Raw genomic sequence first — 27,983 nt, forward strand, 5'->3', positions numbered from 1 at the left:
AAAATTCTCCTCTGAGGCACAGCTGGGCCAGCCGGGGTAAGCAGCCGCGCCTGACAAATGCAGCCTGCCCGTTGCGTCACATCCGAGTTTATTGTTGTTTCCTTCTCAGTCAGATCCGTGGCTGGGGAATGTCTTTTTATAAATACCTTTCCGTGGCAACGACTGGATTCCCTGAAGCGTGGGCTGGGCTACAGTTCGTTCTGGGAACTTCATCCTTTCCACGAGCTTGGTTTGCACTTTAGCCATTTGCTCTGACATCTCCGCACGAAGAGAAAGCTTTGCTACCCCGGTGCTTCAGAGGAAGGTGCAAGGTACCCCCAAGTGGACCGTTATGGAATAGCTTGACCCAAGCGAACATTCTTTCCTAATCTCTAGCATTAGAGGTAAGTTTATGCCCTGAAGCATGAGGGTATATATCCTTTCTAAAAGATTATCTAGTCTAATGTAACAGTGGATATTCTCTTTATCCATATACATGTCTAATCTATTTATTAATCCTGTTAAACTCTTGGTCGCAATATCTTGTGGCAAGGAGTTCCACAGGTGAACCATGCATTGCATCAAAAAGCATTTCCTTTCATCAGCTTTAAGTGAGTTGCCTTTCAGTTTAATGGAACATCCCTTCTCCTGGTAGTGTGAAAGAGAGTGAAAGTTCCCAATGTCTCCCAGCCCATGTACTGTGTCGGTGTTTTGCCAGCTGTGAGTTGCATGTGAGCCTCAACACCAAAGGCAGAAGCTGCATTTTCTATCTTTGCTGTTCTTTCCCCCTCCCACATTTGTGTGCGGTCATCTTGTTTTGCCTTCTAGGAAATGGGATCAGCCTTTAACACCACCAGGAACAACGACAGCTCCAGCTCATCTCAACTAACTTCTCTTTTTCCCCCAAAGGACGGTTAGCAGCAGCTTTAATACTATCAGAGAATGTCAACACAGGTTTTCCTTCTAAAAATGAAACAGGGAATGGGAACAAGAAATGTTGCTAAAATAAAAACTGTACTTAACATTTTAAATTTCAGATTCCTCCACTCTTTTTCTTTCTTGCCCCTATCTTTAATAAAGCGTTAAAAGGAGGTTTAATGGGGTGCTTGCCATGGTACTAAGCAAGCTGAGATCTCTCTATACCAAACCCCAAACCTTGTTTAATGCTGGACAGTTTCAGGGTCATGTTAACACCTTTGACACTTTGGGCCCATTTGGTCCATCTAATCAATACAACATACTTGAATTGCGGGATGATTGTCAAATAATCGCGGCTGAATTGTGGACAAGATGTGGAAAAGTAACAACGGCCCTTTATTCACTGCAGTCGTTTGGAAAAGCCGGAGAAGACCTATTGGTTTAAGAAATATTTGCTGGGACAATATAAACACTCCAGTATTATCTTAGGCCTGCGAATTTTTTTGATAACCAGACATTGTGCTGCAACTGATTACAGCCGTTAACTCCCAGGGTTGACAGTGGGAGTCTGGGTGGCTGGTGGCCGGGGGCTCCTGCTATCAGCTGCCCTGCTGACATAATTGCAGCGGAAGTCTAATATTGGGGGGACTCGCAATTTCCACAATATCGCAAATGACATAGGGCCTTAATTTTACTATTTAGTAGAGGTGTCCATGAGCGGTTCCAATTACTCCTTCTAAGGCGGATTGCCTTTAACTTGTCACCACCACATTTCATCGACCATCACGCTGCCCATTGGACTACAGATGGGGAATACAGGCGCAGTTGCCCTGAACTGTGACAGCTGCTGATGCGTGAGGTCCCTGCCCTGGCAGGAAATTGATTAGATCAAATATGCCCAGATTATGCTAGCATGTGAAAGACGTGGTTTCAATTCCCGCTTTGCTACAGACACTCTGCATGACCTTGGGCAAGTCACTTACCCACTGGGCCTCAGTTGTCGGCCTGTAAAATGGAGCTAATAGCAGGGCCCTGCTTCACATAGGCACTGTGAGGCTATTGGCAGGTAAAACTAGCGTAGTGCTCAGAGAATATAGTACATACAGCAGATGGTCTCGGGCTGGTGCGCCCTTTACACAGCTGCCACTAAGTGAATTCCTGCAGGCTGGCTTTTCACAGGTTGGTCCTGCGTGGGCTTAAGCAAAGCTGAGGGCTCAGTCCTGGCTTGTGTGGCAATAGGAGAAGGAAAGGCCGCAGCATCTCACCTAGCAAGAAGGCACAATGTCCTCGTGGGTCCTGACCAGACTATAATGTAAACCCTTAACTCTGACCTCTATTTGGGGCTTACCTTAAAGCTCCTGGTTTTAAGAACTTGCAAGAAAATCTGAGTTTTCATTTCTTTAAAAGTAAGTTTCTAGCCTTGTGGTTGCAGAGAAAAACTTGAAAACATGAATCGAGTGACTAGAAGCGCCGAAACAAAAGGCGAAGAAAAAGACCCGAATGCGGTATTTTTGTTTTTTCAAAAATCTCCTGATTTATAAGCCAGTCTCGTGATTTTGTGGGGCCTGATGGATGGGGTTTGGATGCTGCTGTATTGACAGGTGCAGTTTACACGGGTCACTCTTTATGTTCATGGGATGCTATGTGTCTGTGAAAGTGTGAGGTTGAAGTTGATGGTTTGTGTTGCAGTGGGAGTTAGAGGAATAGGGGTAGTGCTGAGTTACTACAGAGAATTCTTTCCTGGGTGCTGGCTGGTGAGTCTTGCCCACATGCTCAGGATTTAGCTGATCGCCAGATTTGGGGTCGGGAAGGAATTTTCCTCCAGGGCAGATTGGCAGAGGCCCTGGACGTTTTTCGCCTTCCTCTGCAGCGTGGGGCACGGGTCACTTGCTGAAGGATTCGCTGAACCTTGAGGTCTTTAAACCACGATTTGAGGACTTCAATAACTCCGGCATAGGTCAGGGGTTTGATACAGGAATGGGTGGGTAAGATTCTGTGGCCTGCGTTGTGCAGGAGGTCAGACTAGATGATCATAATGGTCCCTTCTGACCTTAAAGTCTATGAGTCTATGAATCTATTGTCTGTGAGCTGACAGCACTATCTGTGATAAGGGAAAGGGGGTCTCCTAGTCCTACTGGTCCTTTCTTAGCTTTTCAGGAACTGAACTGGGTGGATTTTTCATTTAAGCAATCTTAGCTGTTACTTAACATTGGCTTTTTGTTTTGTTTTGTATTAACTATCCAGTTATCTATCTATCGATTGACATCACAGTCTATTTATCTGTGAGCTGCTGGAGAGCTGTGCAGTAAAGCATTAAGCAGTGTGACTCTATATACTTTGAATACTTTCCACCCCAAGAAAAAAGGAAAGACACAGCAGACCAAAAACAGGAAACATGCGTGGTCCCAGCGTACGTCTTATTTGAATACACCTGGTCTTACTGTATGTGGTGTCAGCAGACCTTTAAATACTAAGTCCACTGCAAGCAAAGTTTCATGTGTCGAGAGATGGACTGCAGTGAATGCATTTTGCTGATCATTTCTTTTTGCTGTGCTGGGGGTATGTACGTTTTCCTATGGTTAAATGGCTTGGTGCAAACTGATTTGCGGGTGTATGCTGTTCAGAGCTCTAGGTGACAATTGCTTTTATCATGCATGAGGCAGATGGTGCTTTGCTTTATAGCCAGAATACAAATCTGCATTAAAAAGAGGAAAGTTTTCTGAAGAGGGTGAATAGATCATATTGTTTTAATATGGGGAGGCTCACAGGACAGTGAAGGGAGACGAGAACCAAGATAGAGAGCTCGATCTGTATATGTGCAGCAAGGAATCATTTTACAATGTATATTAGAGCTCGGTGAATAATTCGTCAGAAAGCGTTCGGTACCTGTCTCTGCCCCCCTTCCTCAGGGTGTGTGTAGTGCCTTATTTCACAAGGAGTCCCGTTGACGTCAATAGAACTAGTTGGAGAATCTGTCACTTACCGTGATTCACAGGGAGCCTAGCCCCAGGGGGGCCTGGTCTGTGACTGGGGGTCCGAGATGCTCCCACAATAAATAATAACAGTCTAGGAGGAATGGGGGGAAATTGGGAAGATGGAGGCTGGCTGTCAGGTGAAGTTTACAAGCTGTCGGTCAGGCTGTTGAACGGGGGGGTCAGCCCCAAAGTTTACATCACTTAAAACTCGATGGCTCAAAGTCTAGAAATGGATTGTGTCGCAAACCTCCGTGGAACAGCGGGTAGGGAGCCGGCGTGCACTGGCCAGGGTGATCCTGGTGGGACGGATGAAATCACCCTAATTCTGCAGGTCTTTGTGATCTCTGATTTCTATGCAGAGAAGCCGCTGTTCTTTCCAGGGCTCTGGCTACTCTCTGTCCAGGGATGCATGTGCCATGTCTTGCTAAAGGGAGCGTGTGTCTAGTGGTTAGATTGGAAGTCAGCACTGCTGGGATCTGTTCCCAGTTTGCGGGGGATGTGTGGCTAGTGGTTAGAATAGGGGGAATGGGAGTCAAGACTCCTGGAGTCCTATTAGGATTTTCCTGTCATTCAGGGCAGGTGTAACAACTGTCAAAAGTGAAGATTAAAAAAATCGTTCCTATTATTTGAAGCCTGTTTAAAAAGCCAAGTGCATGCAGGACAACAAGGACGTGCCTCACGTCAAACAAAGCAACGGGAACCGGACTGAGGTCGATTCTCTCTCTGTAACTCTGTTGTGGTGCCTCCATCTTAGGGCTCAGTGAGGATGTTTTGCACACCCCAGCCCCTTCCATTCATGGGTCTCTAAACCCTTTTGAGGCATTAATGACAGAGCCACTCAAACTCCCTGGGAGGGCGGCCAGTGAGATTATCCCCATTTCACAGAAGGGGCGGACCAGGAAGGCTGGCAGATTGCCCCTAATTACACACCCAGGCAGCAGCAGAGATGGACACAGGACCCCTGACCCCCAGTCCTCTGGTCTAACCGGGAACCTGGACACTAGTTCAGAGCCAGATCTAGAACCCAGGAGTCCAGACTCCCGCGCTCCTGTTCGAACCACTAGGCAACATTAACAATGCGCAAGACACCATCTACTGAATGTGCTGCAATATGGGGCAAAATGAGATGAGTTAAAGAAAAGGAGAAGATCACGAGACAGCCTCAGTTTGGAATTTCTCATTGGTTTGGTGGGTTCAAAACTGGCTTCATACCAGGCGAATACATGCTGTAACTTCCCCTTGGGTTTTTCTGTGTCGGGGGCATACCAAAAAAGTCCCCCATAGCATGAGAGCTGCTTTAGACTCACTGCCCATCTCTGATCCCATCGTGAGCTTTCCCTTTGGAATGCTGCTGGGCCTGGACTCTAGCCGGGTTCTCATCTGGATTCTGTCTCACTCGGTGTTGCCTGTTGTCAGAGTTCAGGTGAGATGCCTGCTTCATACTGGAGGTGCGCGCTGGCTGGGCACTCTGCCCTGGCCGAGGGATTTTCGAGATGATCTAACAGGGCTTTTCCATCAGTCGCTGTTAAGATCCCAATCACAACACACCATTCTCCGGCCTGGTTCCCAATCACACTCTGGTACTAGCATCAATGAAAACCAAGCGCGTTGTCTATTCCCGCCACATCCTGGGAACACACAACTACATGCTGAGTGGGCTATTTTGTGATGGTTTATGGTATTTACTGAAACTGTACAACTGTGTGTTTGCAAACTAGGCCGGATGGGGATCTGCTACCTGGGGGGGGCAACCCCCCCTTTGTTGTTTTTCTGTGTGGGGCAAACCCCTTCCTCTCATGGAAATAATTCATAGGAAAGAGCGGGCGGGAAAATGAGTTGTTTTTGCTTCCAGTTTAACTGACAACAACAACTCAGTCAATGATGAGCTGGCATCCCTCACTACTAATGTTTCCTACAAAAACAAAGCTTCGGTAATCAATAGGACGGGTGAATGTGAATCATTGTACCCGAGGTAACGGGAGGAAAGGGGCTCTCAGGGACTTCCCTCAACCAAGGAGGGCTGATGCCTTCACAAAGTTCTCTCCAGGAGAAATGGACAGTCCTGGGCATTTTTCATTGACCCCAATCTATGTATCTCTGTGCGCGCGTGCACACACACACACACACACACACATCCCCAAGTCAAAATGAGGAGGTTTAAAATTGTTTTTATTAACTGTGTTTTTCCATAGCGTGGATCAGCCCATTGTCTGAGCACCTAACGAGCGTTGAGCCTGACAGTGAAGGAGAGGATTTATGATGCTCCGCTCACAGATGGGGGCCTGACATTTGCCATCAGGCCTTTTGGGTTCCCTACTTGAGACACTTGAAAGGCACTTGGCTTTCAGAAGGCAGGTGCTCGGCACTTTGACAAGGCAGTCCCTCTGAGCTGTCTCACGCTTCATGGATTTTAAGGCCAGAAGAGACCATTAGAGCCTCCAATCCCACAGGTCATTCAATTTCCCCCTCTGACCCCTGTATTGAGCCCAATAACTTGTGTTTGGCTAAAGCATTTCTTCCAGAAAGGCCTCCAGTCTTCATCTGAGATGTCAAGAGACGGAGGAACCACTGCTTGCCTCGGCACTTTGTTCCAATGGTTAATCGCCCTCCCTGTTAGAAATCTCAGCCTTATTTCTAAAGTTGGGTACCCAAAATCACGAGCCACGTTTGAAAATCTTAGCTGGGGAAACCGAGGGCCAGAGCTTTACCTAAGGCCAAGCAGGGAGTGTGCAGCAGAGGCAGGAATTGCATGTGGATTTCTTGGGCTGCAGCCTCGTGCCTTAAACACAAGATCAGCTTTTCCCCCCTGCCCATCTCTCGCTAACGGCTCCGTTCCGTCGGCGGGTCACTGCTGAATTCCATCCGCTGGGAGATTTCATTGCAAACATTTCGCAGGACTCCCTTCTCGAGAACTGAGCCCAGTCTAGTTTTAAGGGATTTAAGCGATGGGTCTCCCGCCTGACCCCACAATCTAACACACCTCACTCGAAGGAGATTTCCCTGGGAGACGCCATCCAAATTTCACAATTTCAGCTCATTCTACCTGGGCATTGTTCCACCCTGAACAATTCCCCCCCCCGTCAAATACTTCTAGACAGTGGCCTGTCTCCTTACCCCCTTTGCTGTGGCAGTAAATGCCTGCAGCCCCTCATATTAAGGTTCCATTTAGGGTAAATGAACAAATCAAAGATGCGAGCATGTTACAGACACGTGCTATAGATGAGTGGTTTTCAAGCTGTGGTCCGCGGAGCCCTGGGGGTCGGCAGACTAGGTCTAAGCTTTCCAATGGGATCCGGACCCCCATTTGAAATGTTTTAGGGGTTCGCAAATGAAAAAAGGTTGAAAACCATTGTTCTACATGGTCCTGAGCACATCAGCTGAAGGTATTCTAGCAGGCTGGGCTGTGTAATCAACCATTCCAACAGGTCATTTATTAAAACAACTGACTCCTCATTTATTAACCTTTTATCAGCTATTTATAGATAACCCTTGCAACAGTCATTTTTCCCCTCTGAACTCATTCTCATTTGTCATCACCTTCCTGAGCCCACAGTTCCCAGAAAAAAGCACACTAATCTAACTCAGCCTCACGTTGCCAGGGACTGTCACTTCCAGCATGGAGTCTGTCTCAGAACTGCTCTGAGTCAAGCAAAGACTTTCCCCTTTATCCTGCGCTTAAAGGCCACCCCAGAACCCTGGCGGGTTTCGAACGTCTGCTCTGGAAGCCTTCAAACCAGGGCAAGCGCCGCTCATCAGCGAAGACGCTTTATTGAGTCAGGGTCTCTTTGCATGCTCTGCTCTGGCTTTGCAACGGAGCCTTCGTCTGACTCTAAACACAGTTTTTACACCGGTTTAACTATTTCATTTAATTCTACCAATGTAGTTAGACCAGTGCCACCCGGGGTAGTTATACCAGTACAATCCCGGACAGGTGCCTTAGACCAGTATAACATATTCCCCGTCTCTGTAGGAATAGCTAGCCCAATATAAAGCACCTTTCTACCTGTCTAACTGCATTCACACTGCGGGGATTGTATCGCTTTAACTAGCCCTCCATCGTTAAAGTGGTACAAGCTGTGCGTGTAGACAAGGCCTTGGTGTGATTAGCAATTGGCCCCTCAGCTAAGCAGAGGACTGGTGAAAGCAGCAGGGAGATCATCATACAGCTGCCTTTTCTTCCGACAACCTAAAAGCACTTGAAGAAAAACGTTGCTGAAAATGAAAACTTTTTTGCTTGTGTCGATTTTTCGAGGGTTTCCTGTCAGCTCGCGAAGGGAGCGGGGGTTCTTGGTACGCGAACCAGCCCGGGCGTCTACCAACTGGGCCAGCCCCTGCCACCCTGACCTGGCCGTACAAGCAATGTCGCTAATTTCAATGGGCTAGATCCTCGGCTGGTGTCAAGCGGTGTCCCAGCGCGACACCAACTTACAATAGCCGGGCTCTGAGCCGTTGACATCAGTGGAACGCTGGCCAGACGGCACGTGCTGGGGGTCTGGCTGCCCTTGGAGAACAGCCGAGTGACACCAGGTGCAGATTTCTTAGAAAGACCACGCGTTGCAAGTGTTCCTGTTTTTAATCTACTCAAATAGAGACGGAACATCCATTGAAAACATTTTCTGTGTCTTGCCTGAACGGGCTGGCGTGTTCTTGGCCCTGGCGGATATTGGGGTGTTCCCAGCTTTGGACCGCCAAGTGGTCTCATTAATACAGATCGAAAGGTCCGTCTACACTGCACGCTCCTTCCAGCGGCATGTGGAGTCCATGCACCGCATGCCTTCTAGCCCGGGTATAAACGGCTGTGCAGACAGCGAGGCAATGCTTAGGCAAGTAGAATAAAGACATGCCTCAACCCTAGGCTATGTACCCTACGTTCTCTCTACATACCCAAGCTGGGCCTCCCTTGTCTACACTGTGATTTTTAGCAGCCTAGTGTCCCCCCACCTTCCCACAGCCAGAGCCTTTCATTGCCACATATAAGGCAATTGTTCCTTCTTGGGAGCAGAGCAGGGAAGGGAAAAATTCAGAGAGGCACAATCGGAACCCTGCTTCCCCCTTCCACCAACAGCGCCATCATCAGCCTCTGGCCCTCACTAACTGTGCGACGCTGGATGGTGTGCTTGGGGGCAGAGCCAAGACTACGCTCCTCCCTGCCCACTTGTCTTACTCCCCCTTGTGCAGAGTCAACCTGTGGAACTCCTTGCCAGAGGATGTTGTGAAGGCCAAGACTATAACAGGGCTATTAGCCAGGATGGGCAGGGATGGTGTCCCTAGCTTCTGTTTGCCAGAAGCTGGGAATGGGCGACAGGGGATGGATCACTTGATGATCACCTGGTCTGTTCATTCCCTCTGGGGCACCTGGCACTGGCCACTGTCGGAAGACAGGATGCTGGGCTGGATGGACCTTTGTTCTGACCCACTCTGGCCGTTCTTATGCAGCAGCAGTGCAGCCCAAGACACAATCACACTCTTAGTAATGGAACAGGGCTTGCTAGTTGATGGAACTTGGACACCAAACTTTTGATGGCTTGTTGCCAACTCTTGTAATTTGATCATGAGTCTGCTTTTTTGCTGGAGGGGGAGGGAGGTTTCTTCAAACCCCAGGTCCTGGAGTCACGTGATTAGGTGAGTATCTCCGCTTTCATTGGAAAAAATAATGAAAGTACATTTCTAGTGCTCTTGTTTGCAGAGAAAAGCTAGAAAAGGAAGCCTGACTGTAACCCTAAAGGCTCAGCAAGCCGATGGCAAATAAAAGAGCTCCAGAATATATAACTTTTTAAACATCTCATGTTGTTTTTGGGGTCTGACTCGTGATTTTTGAACTCCTGGGGTGGACAACGCTGTGTACGTTGCCGTCTGTAAAACATCAACTCATGTCTGCGCTAACTCTGTTTCGTTGCTCCTTGTAGGCACAAGCTCTGAGTCAGAAACAACAGTCTATGGAAGCCTGGGGGGCTCAACGCTGTTGAGCATAACACCCAAATTTCAGAATTTTACTGTGCAATTTAGCAACGCTCTATGGAAACTGTCCGTTGGAACCAAGAGGAAACTTATCATCCGCTATTCTGGAAACAATTATACCAATCACATGACGGAGCAGATCAAGTTTCATCCTGAGAACTTCTCCTTGGAAATACTGGACACCAAGAGAACGGATGCAGGGCACTATGAATACATGGTGAACAAAGGCTCTGAGGAAGAGTTTTTGCATCTCCAGTTGGAAGTGTATGGTAATGAGCACAGTATTCGTATGCAGGTTTGGGGAACTATCCTGGGTAGGGTGACCAGATGTCCCGATTTTATAGGGACAGTCCCGATATTTGGGGCTTTTCCTTATATAGGCACCTATTACCTCCCACCCCCTGTCCCGATTTTTCCCACTTGCTATCTGGTCAGCCTAATCCTAGGTCCCAATAACTGGTGTAGTTCTGTGGCTGGTCAGTTGCTAGGAGAAAAGGCCACTGGCGTGATGAAATTGGTGCTTGGTTTCAGTTAGTCCAGCCTCAGCCAGCCGTGAATCGTGGAGGGAGTGGGGCAAGCGCGCTGGCTGTGCGAGGAGCTGCTGCCTATTCCAGTCCCAGCCTCTCCCTGCAGGGGGTGCTGTAGAGACCCTGGCACTCACCCACTCCAGCAGCTTCAGTGCCGTTCAGACACCCTCCAGCACCCCATGGCCCACATGCCCTTTGGCACCCACCCTCCTATCCAGCACACCCAGCCACACTCCTCCCCACCTGCTACAGACACCCCAGCACCCAGCCGCCCTAGCGAGAGCACCCACGTTTTGTGCAAGCCTTGCTTGGGGCACATAATCTGACATTCATGGGCATATGCAAATTATTCAGATATGCAAATGACCCCATGGCATAATTTGCATAGAACACTACTCATGGAGCTGCACCGAACTCGGCAGCCAGGGAAGGCCTTAGCGGCGAGAACTTCCCGCTCAGTCGAATGGCGCCGATGTTGCTGGCGTTTAAATGCCCTGGAGAGGGAGATGACCCAGAGCAGGACTGGGAGCCGGATCAGGCTGGCAGCATTTCACTCAGGGCTGTCAGTTCCATCCTTCCCCAGATAATCCATTCGTCTCCCCTCCCCATCGCTCCCTACAGAGCAGGTGTCCGTCCCCGACATCCAGATGGTCAGCAAGACCTTGGGGAACGAGAGCTGCACCATGAACCTGAGCTGCACGGTGAAGAGCGGGGACAACGTGGCCTACAGCTGGACCTGCAGCGAGGGCAACACCTCCCAGCACCCCTACAATGACAACTTCCTGCACCTCTTCTTCCCCCCAGGGGAGGGCAGCTTCTCTTGCACGTGCACCGCCAGGAACAAAGTCAGCCAGCAAATCACCAGGTTCAGCTCCTCGGTGGAGTGTAGCAACAAGACAGGCGGTAAGTGATGCTAGAGGAGAAAGGGGCAAATCCGCTCTGACTGCGCAGTGGCTGTGCCCACCGGGGCCAAGGGCCGCTTGGCTGTTGGCTACGTTGGGTCTAGGGGCCAAATTCCCAAGCCTTGGCCCAACATCTTTACCTTGCATTGGGTCTTCCGTGGAGGCTCTGGGTCCATCTCCACCCTCGGAGACAGGGATGAGCCCAAGTCTCTGAGCTCAGAACCGAGCCCCGGGCCCTGCCCACCTGGCTTAAAAACTCACGGCCACCACCCAAGACGTGGGCATTGAGCTTGGCTCTGAAGGAAGCGTTGGTGCCTAAGCGGGCCAGATTCTCAGCTGGTGCATATCAGCGTAGCTCCATTGCAATCAACGGGCCTGATTCTCCTCTCACATATGCCCACGTAAAGCAGGACGAGCTCAAAGGGCCCATTTCAGCAGCCAGATGCGGGCTCCGGGCATTCAGAGCTCTGGGTAAGGAGCCATTGGTAGGGGTCCTACAGACTCCCAAACTACACCTCCTGTTCCTGAGCTCCATCTGCTGGCACCTATTCTACTCACTATTTACGTCTAGACAGACCCGGGCACCGGTCAGGTTCCTCGTGGGGCTGAGGACATAGAGGGCTGATGTACAACAGGGTCTTTTACACCACTCCGGCTGCATAAAGCAACCTTAACGGGGGCTGTGAGGGTAATTTGCATCCACTTTAAAGACCTCTTTGCCCTGCGGGAGCTTTAGTATAAATAGAAATCCTGCCTCTGGTTTCATGGTCACTTGGTTTTCAGAGCTAATCATGCAGCAGCCCCGGTTACAGTACAGTAAAGCCCAGGGTTGGTTATAAATCACACCTACTGCAACATTTAAAACCTTCCGTGGGAACTCCCTCTCGAATAGCCTCTGGGGGATAGAGCTCTCTCTCGCTCATTGGGGTTTTTCTGACACCTCCTTTATGACGCAGGGGACTTTTATGGGGTGTTTTAATGAGACATTTAAACCTCAGCCTGGGACATTTTTCTTATAAGTCTCCATTCATTTGAATTAACATAGTCGGAGGGCGCAAGACCCAGATTTCTACCCTGCCCCTTGCTGTCTTGTGTTGGGGGGGGAAAAACCATCCCCTTGTGATTAGCTGGACCAGGCCCTTTCCAAACATAGACCGGATGACAGTCCTACTGCAAAGGTAACTAGAGCATCGGGGCTGGGAGCCAACTCCTAAGGAGCAGAACCAGTTTAGACATAAAAAAAGACAATAAGGAGTCTATGCCTGATTCTCATTCACCCCCAGGCCTCTTTATGCCTCCTGGTAAAGGGACCTTGGAGTGAGTGGGAATCCAATCCACGGTTGTTTGACACTAGAACCTCCATTGTCTCCTTGCTTCCTTGTGCGCCCATCTTTGACCTGTTGTCTCTTGTGGTCGACGTAGATTGGAAGCTCTTTGGGGACGGGGCTGTCCCTTTGATCTGTGTTTGTACAGCGCCTAGCACCATGGGGGCCTGGTCCATGACGGGGGCTCCTAGACACCCCCCAATACCAACGATAGCTATTAATAACGAGAGATCAGCGTTCGGTGTAGTCCATCCTCCGTGGCGTCACCCTGCCGTAGTGTAACACCAGCGGGAGCTTGGCAAGCCAGCTGTAAAACCAGAGCGAAGCAGCGACGTGTGGAGCAGCTCCAGGCATTTGGCACCAGATTGGGAAGCGTAAGAATTTGGCACGTAGGACCACATTTTAAGAGCGCTTGTAAGCGGGTGCTCTCACCTCCAGGGTGCCCCCTTGTGCCTAGACACAGCGTTACAGGGGACTTCGCCTCTCCCGTCCTCCTTCCACTGCCTTGACCCCAGGATGGCCAGTTCCAGACGGTGTCTTCTTTCGACTTCCCCTCGGGGTTGTCAAGGGCCCGGCCCTCATGCCAAGTTATGTGACAGTTCACGCCCCTCCCGGGGTTACTAAAGAGCCAACTTAAAGTGCACGAACAAACAACGTCCACCGCTCTGTTCTGTCCCTCTGGGGCTCGACTGGACTCAGCTTCTTGGCCCCGGCTGAGGTTCTCCTGAACGGCTTCTTCCCCAGCACAATTCCCCCCTGCTCCCTCCCCTACGCTACACCTTGGGGGTACCTCAACCTTGCCTCTGGCAGCTCCTCCCAGAGGAGAACTCGCCTTGTTCCCCCCTCCAGCAGTTCCCAGCTCCATTTTCGTAGCTCTGGCCCTGCTCCACCATCACTACTCGGGTCACTAATTAACCCTAACACTGCCGGCTCATCAGTGAGGCTGACAGACAGCAAGAGACTTAGGGTTGGATTTTTAAAGGTATTTAGGTGCCCAACTCTCACTGGTTTTAATGGGCATTGGGTGCATAAGTACCTTTAAAAATCCAGCCCCGAGTGACTTTTGAATTTCAATTAGATTTAGGTTCTTAAAGCCCATTGGTATTTAGGTTCCTAATGTCCTTTGAAACCAATGGGAGTTAGGAGTCTGAATACCTTTGATAATCTGGGCAGTAAGGCCCTTTTGAAAATGGCACCTAGGCTCCTCAATCACTTAGGCGCCTCTGAAAATTTTACCCTGGTCTAGCAAAACACGAGCGTGCTTAACATTAAGCACATGAGGAGCCCTAGTGTAGACAATGGATCTGCCGCTCAGATACACTGAAGTCTATACACGCGGAAAGGGGTTGTAATTGACTCCCCTTTACTCTGCCAGAGAGAGTCCCAACGGGGCTATTTACACACTTCAAGTGAAGCTTGGATTGGGGCCTTCCGTACCTTCTGCTGATTCTGCACTTCCTGTGTTTTCTGTCTGTTCTACACGAAGATAATAAACCGCGATTAAAGAGATAAAGGAAGCGGCAATGTGATCTTAAAGCGGCATGGGCCCTCGCTCCTGCTTAACGATCACCTCCTCCTAGAACAGGGCACCAAGGTCAGGGACCAGTTATTAAGCATCTTCTTTTCTTTGTAAATCACTTTCCAGGCTCGCTCAGGAATGAACTCGTGGAATCCATCGTGCCAATAGCCATTGTGGGGGTCCTGGTCTTCGGTGCAGGGGTCACATACTGGCTGAGACACAGAGGTAGGTTTTCAAGAGAACTTGTTACGGTCTTAGGCCAAGTCCACGCTGTAAACCTAACGTCCGTCGGCATACAGCCGCCGCAGTAATTACTGCGCTCGTGCGTGGCTACACTGTGCTCCTTGTGTCGGCGGTGCGCATCCTCAACCAGCAACGCTTGTATCGATTGTACCGTCAGCGTGGGGCATTGTGGGACAGCTCGTGAAAGCCAGTAACAGTCGATGTAAGCCATGGAGTGTCTACACAAGCCTTTGTCCTGGTCAATGCACAGTTTTTGTACCGGTATAACGCTTCCAGTTAGGGCTGTACTCATTTATACCAGTACAACCCTAGTGATACTAGTATAAAGGTAGCTTAGTATAGTTTATTCCCCTTCTCGTACAAGAATAAACACCTTACCTACTGGCATAACTCCGTCCACTCTAGTGGGGGGAGTTGTAGCACTATACGCCAATATAGTTAAAGCTGTACGACACTTGTGTTTAGATGCGACTTTAGGGTGAAATTTATCCCTGTGCAAAGGGCCAGCACCACGTAAGTCCTCCTTCATTAGCCTGTGGAACTCATTGCCACAAGATGTTGTTGAGGCCAAACTTTTAGCAGCATTCAAAGAGGGGTTGGACATATACACCAGATAATGAGAACATCCCGAGTTTTGTCTCTCTAAGGTACTCACCTGGCCCCCATCACTGCAGCAACTGGGCCCCTCACAATGTTTAATACAGTCACGCTCGCAGCTCCCCTGTGATGTAGGGAAATGCTGGTTTTTTACACATGGGGACCTGAGGCAGGGAGGGATTGAGGCCAGGCCTACACTGGAAAAGCTTTGCGGGTATATAGATATCCTGGCAAATCTACCTAGTGTAGATGCAGTTTATGCGGCAAAACAAATTGCTTTTGCTGGTGTGGCATATTCTGGTTCCCCAAACGAAACAAGCCATACCCACAAAAGCACTTTTTTTCTGGTGTAATTGTGCCTATGCTAGGGCTTTTGCTGGTATTAAAACCTCAGTAAAAATCACACCCCTAACCACATGACTTCTCTAGCGCAGACCTGGCCTTCAGCATCCGGTGCTTGGCCACTGTCAGATACAGGCGAGTGGGTTAACTAGCCCCTGGCTCTGACCCAGCCTGGAAATGCCTGCGTGCGTAGGTTTTGTGCTGCGTCTCTGCACATGGGTAAATTTCACCTGTACTGAGCAGACTAGCCATGCGTTCAGTCTCAAGGGAACTCCACCTCGTAGTTTATTTTAGGTTTAAAAAGAATAGCTGTATTTTTTCCACCCAGCATACAGAGTTAAGAGGCAGGAAGGAAGGTTAAAAAAAAAATGTAACCACTCGAACATCATGTGACAACATCATATGCTGAACATCATATCATGAACATCATATGCTCTTGTGATATGATCTCCTCTCATGACTTCAAGGGAAGTGAGGGATCCTAGCCTAGATATAACATGATAGGTATCTCGCGTACATCTTAGATAAATAGAAAGGCAAGGTGCAATTAATTCACCCTTGTGCTTCGCCTTCTGCAGGCACTTATGTTAGTGCGATGTGAGTGCAAATCAGAAAAACAGTGTTTTACACCCACTTTGCATAGGTGCAAATGACTGCACAAAGTGCCAGGCAATGGCTGAGCCTCTTAGGAGTTGTAGTTTGGGCATCTCATGCACCCATTGCCCTCTACAGGCCAGGCGCCTGGTTGAACTACATGTCCCATGATGCATGGCTCTCTCCTGTCTTTATGAGGGGAGCAGATATAGCCTAGGAATCCCTGGGCAAGGTGCATCATAGGAAATGCAGTCCAACCAGAGAGTTCAGCCCATAAAGACGAATGGGAGCATAAATCACACGGAACTACAACTTCCATGAGGCCATTTTAAATGGACCTATTTCAACTTTTGGCTTAAATATTTTGACAAACTATTGAAATTTTCTGTCAAAAGCAGACACTTTTCATGAACATTTTTTGTTTAGCCAAGAACCTTAATTTTTCTGTCAAAAAACCATAGGGATGGAAAATTTTTGACCTGCCCGGTCCGTCAGCCTTTTACGACACCTGGTGGAGTTGAAGGGGGATGTGACCGGTTTCAGGCAGCTAAACTTCCAACAGCTTGGGAACCGCCATCTCAGAGGAAGCCAGAATTTGATTAGGAACTTATTCTGCTGACGAATGCGTAGACTGCAAGAATTGTGATGTCGTCTGACAGGTCCTTGCCTGTATCTCTACGAATCTAGATCACAAGGCTGACCTGGTCCCATCTGTGTGTCTCCTGCCCTAACAACCCTTGCAATTGTTTTTCCAATCAGGCCAAGAAGATCATTGTCAGCTGAAAGAGGAAAAGGAAAGTTGCACAATTTACTCACAAGTCCAGAGAGTGGAGGTGAGTTTGGGCGTTTGCTCTTTGTGTGCGACAGCCACCCAGCGCCCACCTAGGTGGCCCTGGCCTTTCATTCATAGAGTCATAGAATATCAGGGTTGAAAGAGACCTCAGGAGGTCATCTAGTCCAGCCCCCTGCTCAAAGCAGGACCAACACCAACTAAATCATTAGAAGGTTAAAGTCCCATCTACAACGTGGGTGAATTTTACCCTGGGAAGAGGGCCACAAGGCTCATGTATCACTTACATCCTGCTTCGCTTGGGTTTGAGTCGTTTATAGGCGTTTCCGTACAAAGGGGAATTGACACCCTTCTGGGACTGATTTTAAACTGCATTAGCGTCCAGCTGTATTCAGAAAACTCACGATGTTCACCTAGCTTAGGGCTGCCAACCCTCCAGGATTGGCCTGAAGGCTCCAGGAATTAAAGATTAATCTTTAATTAAAGATTATGTCAAGCGATGAAATCTCCAGGAATCCATCCAACCAAAATTGACAACCTTCCTGCTCCCTGTACCTGCGTCACTTGAGTCTTCTCATTTTACTGCCCTGAAGAAGGTTACGCCCTGTCTGCTGAGCAGGGACAGACGCAGCTATGGGGGGGGAGGTGGATTCCACTCCGTCTCGCGCACCCGCCGCCAAATGGCCTGGCCCCAGCTGAGTTTTCACAGGAGCAATTTTAGAGGAGCGTCTAGGGGTAGGTCTGCACTGCAGCTCTGTGGGACCCGGGCTTGTGGACTCTGTGTTTCCAAGCCCACACCTGAGCATCCAGGATGTATCGTAAACCTGGGCTTCCAATTGCTGGACCCGGGGCTCACAGCCCTGCTAACCCATCCACACCGCACTACACAGACCTTCTGACTCAGAGCTGCAGCTTGGGCTGCGTCCGGGCTGGAAAATGACAGGCCTTGGACCTGAGTCCCAGCTGGGCTTGGGCTCTGACCATCTCCTTAGCAGGGTCCCGAGCACTTGCTGACCCGAGTCAGACTGATCTGTGTGTGGATGGAAAGAGGGCTGGGGCTCACACCTGAGCGTGGGGTGTAGACATTCCCTATGGGGCACGGGGACGTTCGTGCAGCTCTGAGGGACTTGAGAACTGGCCCCATGTTTCTCACCTCTCAGTGACTCCCTGATCTAGTCACTAAGAGGACGTTTTGCGCTGGTTTCCTAGCAGTCAGCCCAGCTACATTCCCCCCTGGGCAAGCCATGCTGAGTTCTTCCCTTCTTGCAAATCACCCGAGGTTCTGCAGGCCAAATTCTGCCCTCGGCGACCCCTGTGCAGCCCTGTAGCCTGCCGCACGGTGCGATCGCTGAGCGAGAGGCACGTCACACAGTTCTGCTGCTGAGGCATTTGAAGGAGTCGGCCGATGCACTGTGGCAAACTTCTCCCCGTCAGAACCTGGCTGCCGTGCATGAGGGGTGGTCAACGAAAACGCTTCCAAGACCCCCTGTAAGGAGAATCTCACCTGCTGCAGCATAAATACGGATAACTTCAGAGACAGATCTGAATGGAGAGCAACTAGCCACGTCACAGTTTCGTACTGGAAGTGGTTCCTGTCCAACGCTGAGGTCATTTCAGTGGGAGTTTACCCCAAACATGGCTCTGCTCACTGGGCGAGTCTCAAGGAGCAGGCAGGCAGCCCTGCGAGCCCGACACTTTTGGCCACTGGGGGTCGATAGAGGCTCATCACTGAATCCATACATAGCGTGGACCAAAGGACGCACTACGAGATCAGAATCAGGGGGGTTTTGTTGCAGAAGCTGAGGTGCTAAAGCCGGCTGTCAGGGACTGTGTGGAGCGGCTGTGCAGTGCCTGGGGATTTCGCCTCTGGGCGGCTGGCTTGGCACCCAGCGGCAGTCACACGCCAGCGAGATGAGTCTGGTCTCTGGCCAGGCACTGGGCCGCAGCTGGGAGCTCTCCGCATGTCCCGCTGGGAGAGACTGGGGCTGGAGCAGCAGGGAGACCCTCTTTGAGCATGCAGCCCCTCTGCACATCTGGCCAGTTCTGCTGGCTGGTGGGGGTGTAGAGAGGCGTGCTGGCCTATGTGTTGGCCTGGGGGAAGCAGCCGGTGTAATGTCAGCTTCATCAGAGAGAATTTCTCCCAAGACCCTCACAGTCACAGGTGGTTTCCTGGCCCACTTTTGAGCGTGGCGCGTGGTCTCCAGGAGGCTGATGGCTGCAGTTAGCACACACAGCTCGTTTTGCTATCTGGGCAGGAAGTGGTGGGTTTCTTCCACTAAAGATGTTGGTCTCACACTTTTCTCTCTTTGCACAGCAGCAGAAAGGCTCTCGCCCCCCTCCCGTGGTGAAGTGCTCTGAGTGCACCACCATCTACGCCTCCGCCACCGGGCTACCTCCAGACACGGCTCAGGTGAGAGGGAGTTCGTGTGCAGTTCATTGCTCGCCCTGCAGTTAATGCTTCCCTGTGGAGGAAACGGCTGTCATCAGCCATCCCCTCCTCACGCCTATTGCATCCAGCCCTTCGCTGTAGGAGAACGTGATAGGTCACAGCAAACAAATTGGGCCAACCCATGTGAGCAGAAAAGAGGTTGGGCCCGATCCTCCATTGGGTTCAGTGGAGTTATTCCTGATTTACATCTGCTGAGGGGCCGGCGCTGGAGGTGCAGATGAGCGTGTCTGGGGATGTTTGCCCGACTCATTCTCTGGCTCTAGACGCGTCCGGCCTGGGAACGCGGGCAAAGCACGGGGAAGCGTTTTCAGCAGCCGAGCTGGCTGTTTGCACAACAGCCCCGGTGCCAGCGGGTTTTCATCCCTGAACTTTCAGCCCCACAGCACAAATCTCTGACCCTGAGCTCCAGGGTCCTACGTAACGTAGGACCAGCAGGGACCTCCTGGGTCCCGGAGGCCTGTCCCTGCTCTCTCAGCCACCCCCCTCGCAGAATCTCATTCATAAACTTGATCAAATTCCATCCTCAAACCAATTCGGTTGTTTACCCCTTCCCCTCCCCCCACTGCTGCTACTGAGAACCTGCCCCAGAAGCTCCCTCCCCTGATGGTTAGAAATCTGCTTATCTCCAGACTCAATTTACTCCTGGCTTGTTCTGGCGCCAATATTGTCCTTTAGTTCAACGGCTCTTCTCCCTCCCTGGGGTTTCCCCCGCTGCATGCACAGAGAGCAATGAGATTCCCTGATCAGCTCTCCATTCCCCGGCTCACCCTGGCAGCCCTTCTCTGCCCCTGCTCCAGTTTGAATTAGATGGCAGCAGTAGTAGGCTGTTATCTTCCAGTGGCCCACCACACTCACATGCACACACACTCTGCCAGCATATTACACGTCTCCTTCTTCCTGCAGGGCTGGGAACAGGACAGGCAATCCTTGAACTCAGCTCCCCCGGCGGATGGGCCAGCGGGCCCTTTGCTTCCTGCTTCCTTTAATGCTGAAAGTGGCAGCCGAAGCCATGGGGCTGCAGGGGGTTTTGTGGGTGCCTCAATCCCCGTGCATTGCTTGGTTTGCGCACTCACTGTCTGCTCTTGCCCTGTTTTCTTTCCCAGCCCCAAGATCCGGGGCTGACGACCATTTATGACAGCGTGATGCCCACCGGTGTAATGTCAGCTTCATCAGAGAGAATTTCTCCCAAGACCCTCACAGTCACAGGTGGTCTGTAGCCGCTCTGGAGACACCGACAGACTTTTACCCTGCATGCAGCAGAAACCCATCTCTCCAGCTGGCCGAACTTTTACCACGTCCATGCGAAATCCCACTTGGTGCCACAGAAACGGGATAAAACTCCACCGTGCAATAGCGCTTGGCATAACGTGTCTCATCCAAATCGAGACCCGCGGCTGTAAACGAGAGTCAAATAGTTCGTAACAGCAGAGCAGCGGGGAAGCATCTAAGTGAGGGGAGACACCCAGGAGGGACCTTGCTATTGACTTTACGTGAGAGGAGCCCAAAGACAACCATGATCGGCGACCATATAAAACCCAAGGCTGGACAGATAGAGAGACAAGCACAGGAAAAAGAGGGAGGATCGCAGGTGAGACTGGCTAGGTGAGGAGACCGAGGGAGATACAGAAAGGCTGCTCCCGGTGACCGGAGCTGCATAGGAGAAGGTTCTCTCACCACCGCCAGCCAGATGGTGCAATGGCTCCGAAAGGAGGCTGATGCTGGAGGACTAGAGGGGAGCGGAGACAGTGAATCTGTCGATTGCAAGTTCCATGGAGGGTTTCAAAAATAAAGCGAACTGGATCCCAAGGGGCTGGTCCTCAGCTGGTGTAAATCACCCTAGCTCCCTGGTCTGCAATGGAGCTACAGATTTACATCCTCTGCGCATTTGGCCCATGTGAATGCTGTCCCCGCTGCTGATAGGATAGAAATGTTAGACCTGCCTCTCAGTCCCAGAGCAGCAGCAGGCTCCACGGGGATTCTGCTCTGGGCTCCGGGAGGGTTAATCCTGCTTCAATCAGCTTCACACTGAGGATGAATTCTCCCCTGCCTGCTTCTGCATAGTGAAATTCACCCCGCACCGAGGTCCAACATGAGGCCTGCACTCCAGTTTGATCTTAAATCTCCCTACTCAATTCCCCAAACAAGCTCCCACTTGTAATACTGGCTCTGTCTGCAGTGGGGCTTGAACCGTGGATCTCAAAGCATGAGTTGCCCAGCTCTGTTGTAAGCTCACCAACCTTGCTATGCGGGCCAGTCCCCCCTAGATGGGGATAGGATGGTACATTCGGTAGTTGTGGCTTGCACAAAGAGCTGATTGGAGAAATGTTCACAAACCCGATTTCCATAGGAATGTGCAGTTCTACTAAAATCAACACGCCGTGCAAAGTCAGGTCAATTTTTTGCTGGAATTTCATTTCGGAAGAAAACCGGGGGGGGGGGGAATCCCAATACTGTTGTAACGTCCCATTCTGGCAGTTTTTGGAACACAGCCTTTCAGTTCTTCGTGGGGATAGGACTTTTCGTTCTGAATTATTTTAAAATTTTGCCTCAGATATTACAATGCATCTCACGTATTTGCGTTCTACTACGGCGTTTTTAGAAAAGCTGAACTCAGAATGAAATGGCATCAAAGCAAAATGTTCCGAGTGCCCCCAAGCAATTGGGATTTGTCGTTTCGATTCCGAATGAAGCCATATTTTGAAATCTCGTTAAACAGCACTTCCACCCTGCACACGGCTCTAGTTATGCATAGCCCTCGGGCCGGCCCTCTGCACAGGTGTGAATTTCACCATCAGAGAATAGACCCCCCGCTCTCAAGCCCAGAAAATGTCCCAACTGTGGGCAGACACATTCCTGACGTCCTTACCCCTCTGACCTGTGAGACGGGGTAGGGATAGTCTGATAAATGACACAGACTGTTTTTAAAAGGTTCTCATGTTGCATTAACTCGAGAGGCATCATGGTCTAGCAGTCAGAGTGCGGTGACTAAGCATCTGGACTCCTGGGTTCCAGTCTTAGCTCTGCCACCAACTCTCTATGCGACCTTGGATGAGTCCCTTTGCCTCCCTGTGGCTCAGTTTCCCCCCCCCCCCGAGCTGTAAAATGGGGATCATGATACCAACATACAACATGGAGGGAGAACAGTGTTTGTAAATTGCTTTGGAAACCTCAGAGAACAACTTATGTTATTTGTGCAGCATGAGCTGACTGTGTGTGCCAGCTGTAGGAAAAAAAATTTATGCACTGACAATAAAATCCTTGAAGCGAGGCAGTTACCCTGCTCCTAGAAAAAAGGTTAAGCTGATTGGGGAAGAAGCCAAAGCTGGGGTCACGCCCCAATCAGGCCACAGCTGTTATAAGGGCTCAGGGAGGCACTGGGCCAGTCTCTCTCTAGCTGTGGAGAGAGAAGGACCTAGTTGCCGGTGAGAAAAGGGTACCTGGAGTGGAGCAGGGCTGGGGAGCGGCTAGAGGAGGTGAGGAGCTCCAGCCTGGCAACTCCCCAGGCTGAGGCCTTGGTAAAGGCCTATGCAGGTACTGGGGCTGGGAGGTGCTGCCCAGAGATAGGCAAAGGACGCTGGTCCATCCTCCTGGCCAGTGGTGAGTGGCCATGACAGTCTGTAGTTTGCCCCAGTGAGCGAGGGCTAGATGACAACTGGCAGTAGCCACTGAGGCAAGGTGGGTGAGAGGGTTGGGGGTTCCCCTGGGAGGGGAGACCCAGAGTGTTGTGGAGAACTGCTGGGGCAGAACCCCGCGGTAAAGAGCACTGGGGTGTGGCAGGGACATGGGAGTCAGCGGCAGGTGAGACACCAGCCAGTAGGAGGCGCTCTGTATGCTGGAGAGCTAATTCCCAAGATGACCAGCAGGAGGCGCTGTGCAAGTGAGTCTCACTTCGCTACACTCCTCCAAAGAAATGTGTTGCCGTTTTAATTGCTGAAAACCCAACCGCCCCCTCAGAGACAGTTCCAGCCGCAGCCTTTTGCATCCACTGCAGGTTCTTGATCTCTCCAGAATCACTTTCCCCCAGGGAGGCAGTGGCACCTGCAGGCCCAGAATGCTGACGTTAGAGCGGCGCTCAGTTTTGTTCTTAGTACCAACCTGTGGCCAGCTCTTCCGCCGAGGCTGCTCTCTGCTGCTAGGGAGGGGCAAAGAGGTGATGCCCTTCATGCTTCTGCAGTCCCGGGGCTGCCCGCGGAGAGAGGCGGTGGGAATAAGCATGAACCTCATGCTAACGAGACCCTCTGTCAGACTCACCCGCTTCTGTTGGGCTAGAGTATCACGCCGGCCCCAAGTTCTCCACCACGCCGGGTTGTGCTTGCACTGATCCGCACCCTTCTGCACCCGCCACTGGGCAGAATCGTGTCCTTAGCATCCCACCTTCTCAGGGAGGGTTGAGTCATAGGTACTCTTTGCAAGTAGTTCACACCTCTCCTCCACTCCTCCGTGTGGGGAGCGAGGTGTCCTTGTTCATGCAGACTGAAATAGTCTTCCCCGAGATAACCTCAGACACCTTCGACTCTGCTGCTAATGGGCCAGGGGGTTCCCAGGCCGGGGAGGTGTCTGTTGAGTTAGAAAGGGCGGGAACTTTCCTCCCTGTTTCTCCTGCTAGCCACCTGCATCTGGGAAAAACCACACCTGGGAAGAGCTCAGCATGCAGAGATGGCCTGGGATTCGGGATGAGGCCAGAGGGGGATTATTGGGTCAAAGAGAGTCGGGGCTGCCCCTGATCTCATTCACCCTGAGGCCAGGCCACAGGGTCTTTAGCTCATGACATGGGCACAGGAACATGGAACCTGCCAGACCGGATCAGGCCTGTATCTAGCCCCGGATCCCACCCCCAACAGTGGCCCAGCAGAAGCTGCTTCCCAGGAAGGTGTCAGAAGCACACATTGGGCTGAAGTGGGATAACCCGTGCCCCCCAATTCTTAGTTGTGGGAGGCAGATTTTCTTGGTATTTATCCTGGTCGGGGGGAGTGGGGGTGGGGTGTCACAGACAGGGATGCCCCGTGCACCTATCCACGTTGGTTCCACAGCTTCACGGGTAAATGAGGCACCTGCAGGAGACCAGTGGGGATATTGGTCAGCTCACAAGAGTTACTCCTATCTCGGCAGAGAGTTAATGGATTCTTCACCCCTTAGATACACCAGCCTAACCCAGGCCTCCCAGCTGGGGCAAAGCCCCCCAGATGCGATCGGCCATAGGGAACGGACAGGGCCGGGCTGCGATGTTTACAGAGGGATTCTGTATTGACGCTGCTGGACACAGATCCCAGGGCTCTCTCTGGCTCCCAGCCCGTGCTGCCTTTTGTCACCACATGGGGTCTCCTTAAATCCTAGACTGGGCTACGCCATCCTAGAAGGAACAGCTGACTGCAATTCCAGGGCGCACACAACCTCTGCTGTGCTGTGGGGTCCCTGGCTGGGCAGTGCTGGCCAGGGCGGGCATTCAACATATCCCCCGGGGAGCAGAACTTCAGGGGGGGAGGGCAGTAGCTCAAACACCACCCGTCCTCCCCCTGCAGTGGAATCACTGATGCAGGGGTGCGAACGGCACCTCGCCTCTGTAGATGGAAAAGTAGTAGTGAAGCAGGAACACGCAAAATCCCCCTACACAAACCCACTTTCAGTTTTGAAACTGGCTTTGCTCGTTGGTGAGCAGAAAGTGATCAGCGCTTTTGAGAAGAGGGGTCACATTGTGCTGCTGTTGACAGGGGCGTAAGTTGGGGGTGGCTCGGCTGAACTCAGTAGAGCTGCCCCAGTTTTACGCGGGTGGACGTAAGAGCAAGAGGCAGGGCCCAGGTGGGGCATTTCAGGATAGCAAAGATAGTTAGAGGAATGAATGATGGCGTATAGGGATGTCCGCAGCCCCCCTTGCCTGCTGCAGGGCAGGTGTCGGATGACGTGCAGTGGGGGAGGCCGGGGGCAGATTGCTGAACCACGAGGATGAACATAACTACTGAACCACTATTGCACCCGGGGTGAAACTCCCCCCGTGAACAAGGCCAAGCCCCCTTCAGCCCACACAACTCTGCACTCACACTCTGCATAGGGGTGAATTTCACCCACCCCCGCAAAGCCAGTGGGCAGCTGGCAGGTCCTTTGTTCACGGTCTGATGAAAACCGGTGAACTTGCACCACGTGGGTTCTTTAAACCGTTAGTGCAAAGCCAGGTGAAAAACAGTTTTCTACTGCCCCGGCTTTGGGGCTATGCCCTTGGGCAGAGTTCGAGTCCTTAATACCTCCTGCTACAGTGCTAGAGCTGTTCAAAAAAGGTTGTTAAGGAAAAAAAAAATGCAATGGCAAAAATTCAGAGATGCCATTGAGTTTTACTGAGCGCCTGCACTCCGGTCTTTAGGGAAATGGAGCAGGAGGCCGGGCACCTGAGTTCTAATGCAGGTTCTGCTGCTCACCTGCTGAGTGAGCGTGGGCAAGGCCGGATTTCCAATTAGCCACAGGAGGCACGTGCCAAGGGGCGCCGATGTTCTGGGTGCCTAAAAGTTAAAAGTGGGTTAAAAGTTGAAAAGTTAATACATACGCCAGTGGTTCTCAACCTGCGGGCTGCATGCAGCCCACTTAGCACACAGCGGTGGCCCGGAGCATGGGCAAGCCCCTTTGCCTCTCTGTGCTCCCGTTAGCTTTCCCACCCTCTGTGTCTTTTGAGTGTTAAGATCTTTAGGATGGGGAATGTCTGCGCTGGACAGTGAACGCGGGTTAGCCAACCCGGGGCGGGAGCGTCCCCACTACATAGCACTACCTGTGTGTCTGTGCCCCAGGGCTCTCTGTGCTGAGACGCTGTAATTTTTCACCTCTCGATTGTGGGAGAACGTATCTGGTCTTCGGGGGGAACTGTGGGAACACACTGGGGGTATCAGCACTGGAGTGGTTTAGCCTGTGTCCTCACTGAAAGCAGGTGGGTTCCAGCCTGAGTTAAAGCAGAGCCCAGGTTCTAATCCACACCCCGCTCTGGGTCAGCTACCCTGGGCTAAGGCACCTCCAACCCCGGTTCCGGATTTTTCTGTGTGGAGGGTGGGGGGGTTGGGCTAAAATGTGGCAAAGAGCCACTGCTAACAGTGCCGTGAAAACAACCCTCTATTCCGTGAGCAGCACCCAGCCCCATGCAATGGAAATGATTAATAATTCACCCTTGAGCTCTGGGGGAAACCTGTGGTTAGTATCTGTCATTGTCACCATCCCAAGGGGAAAAAAAATCACCCTGACAGTCAGACCCTGAATTCATTTCCCCTACTCCTTGAGCTGCTGCAAGGCATTTTCATGATGTAGGAGACCCTTTGGGACCAAATTTCACCCTAGGTCCACAGCACCCCAGGGAGCGATCTCTGCTTTACTGTCCTTCCTAGCACTGACCCAGGATGGTCTTGTGTCTAAGGCGCTGAACTAAGCTGCAAAAACCCCTGAATTCCATTTACTGCCACAGACTACCCCACATGGTCTTGGACAAGTCATACCCCTCCTCTGTGCCTCAATTCTCTATCTGTAAACTGGGTATAACAGTCCTTTACCTCCCCAGGCTGCTGCTAGGAGATACTCATCCATGTATTTGATTTGCTTCAATATTACACCGACATCCCCCATGGAGAAAGTTATAAAAATATAAAACTTCAAAAACAGACTTCAAAGAGAAACTGCAGAGCTACAATTCATTTGCAAACTTCAACAGCGGGTCCTGTGGCACCTTTGAGACTAACAGAAGTACTGGGAGCATAAGCTTTCGTGGGTAAGAACCTCACTTCTTCAGATGCAAGAAGTCTTACCCACGAAAGCTTATGCTCCCAATACTTCTGTTAGTCTCAAAGGTGCCACAGGACCCTCTGTTGCTTTTTACAGATTCAGACTAACACAGCTACCCCTCTGATACCATTTGCAAACTTGACACCATTAATTTGGGCTTGAATAGGGACTGGGCGTGGCTGGCTCATTACAAAAGCAATTTTCCCTCTCTTGGTATTGACACCTCCTCATCAGTTATTGGGAGTGGACCACATCCACCCTGATTGAATTGGCCCTGCCAATACTGGTTCTCCACTTGTGTGGTAACTCCCTTCTCTTCATGTGCCAGTATATTTATGCCTGCATCTGTAATTTTCACTCCATGCATCTGAAGAAGTGGGTTTTTACCCATGAAAGCTTATGCTCAAATAAATCTGTTAGTCATTTGCCACCGGACTCCTCGTTATTTTTATAAAAATACAGAAATTCTGCCTGTTCTGTATTTGGTTGTCGTGGTAATAGAATCTTGTGTTCCTAAAACTGTTGCCCCCAAGGAAATAACACTACCTATTTCTGCCTTTTTGCTTCCTCTCCTTTCTGTTGCTCACTTCCTCATCATTCTTCTCTCATCTTCCTCCTTCTAAGTTTTCATGTCCAAGTTAACTAATAACTGAACAGCATTAACCTGCCATACAATTCATGAATGCTTTGTTTTTGTTCCTAGTTTAGTTAGCTAGTGTATCACCACAGCGTGTGATTAGACCTGACACTATAAACTAAGCAGATTTGGACTTGAGCTATACTTGGGTTGGACACCAATGATGGACACTCAGGATATCCCAGAAAGTGGTGCTTGTGATTCAAAGATCAATGACCTGGCATGTTGGCAGGGGGTTTCCTGGTTGCTGCAGATGCTGCCTTTCAGATGAGAGATTTTTTTAAAACGAGGTCCTAGAACTAGTTGGGAAAGGGTAAGTATTTTACTCACATACGCAAATATCAAAAGAAACTACATTTTGTTTGCTTTTTAATTTTTTTTTTCAGAAAATGCCCAGGTTTTCAGATAGATTTTGAACGAAATTAAAATTTCCTGCAAACATTTTTGTTTAGGAGAAAAGGCCCCTTTTCCCTGAAAACAGT

The 27,983-nt window shown here is 50.7% G+C and overlaps 1 protein-coding gene across 1 annotated transcript; it reads left to right on the top strand.

Annotated features, from left to right (window-relative positions):
- The first annotated feature begins 3,307 nt into the window (after nt 1-3,307).
- On the top strand, nt 3,308-26,769 carry LOC117869597 (signaling lymphocytic activation molecule-like). The gene is made up of 7 exons (XM_034756568.1): nt 3,308-3,456; nt 9,779-10,099; nt 10,979-11,260; nt 14,230-14,328; nt 16,639-16,712; nt 18,984-19,079; nt 20,222-26,769. The coding sequence occupies exons 1-7, from the start codon at nt 3,393-3,395 to the stop codon at nt 20,333-20,335; spliced, it is 1,050 nt and encodes a 349-aa protein (XP_034612459.1). The 5' UTR covers nt 3,308-3,392; the 3' UTR covers nt 20,336-26,769.
- The last annotated feature ends 1,214 nt before the right edge of the window (nt 26,770-27,983 follow it).

The sequence above is a fragment of the Trachemys scripta genome, chromosome 24, assembly GCF_013100865.1.
Source record: "Trachemys scripta elegans isolate TJP31775 chromosome 24, CAS_Tse_1.0, whole genome shotgun sequence".
NCBI lineage: Eukaryota > Metazoa > Chordata > Testudines > Emydidae > Trachemys > Trachemys scripta.

Coding starts and splice junctions, on each gene's coding strand:
- LOC117869597 (XM_034756568.1), top strand. CDS start 3,393: ATGTGTCGAGAGATGGACTGCAGTGAATGCATTTTGCTGATCATTTCT. Junction 3,457..9,778: donor TTCTTTTTGCTGTGCTGGGG/GTATGTACGTTT, acceptor TGCTCCTTGTAG/GCACAAGCTCTGAGTCAGAA. Junction 11,261..14,229: donor GTGTAGCAACAAGACAGGCG/GTAAGTGATGCT, acceptor ATCACTTTCCAG/GCTCGCTCAGGAATGAACTC.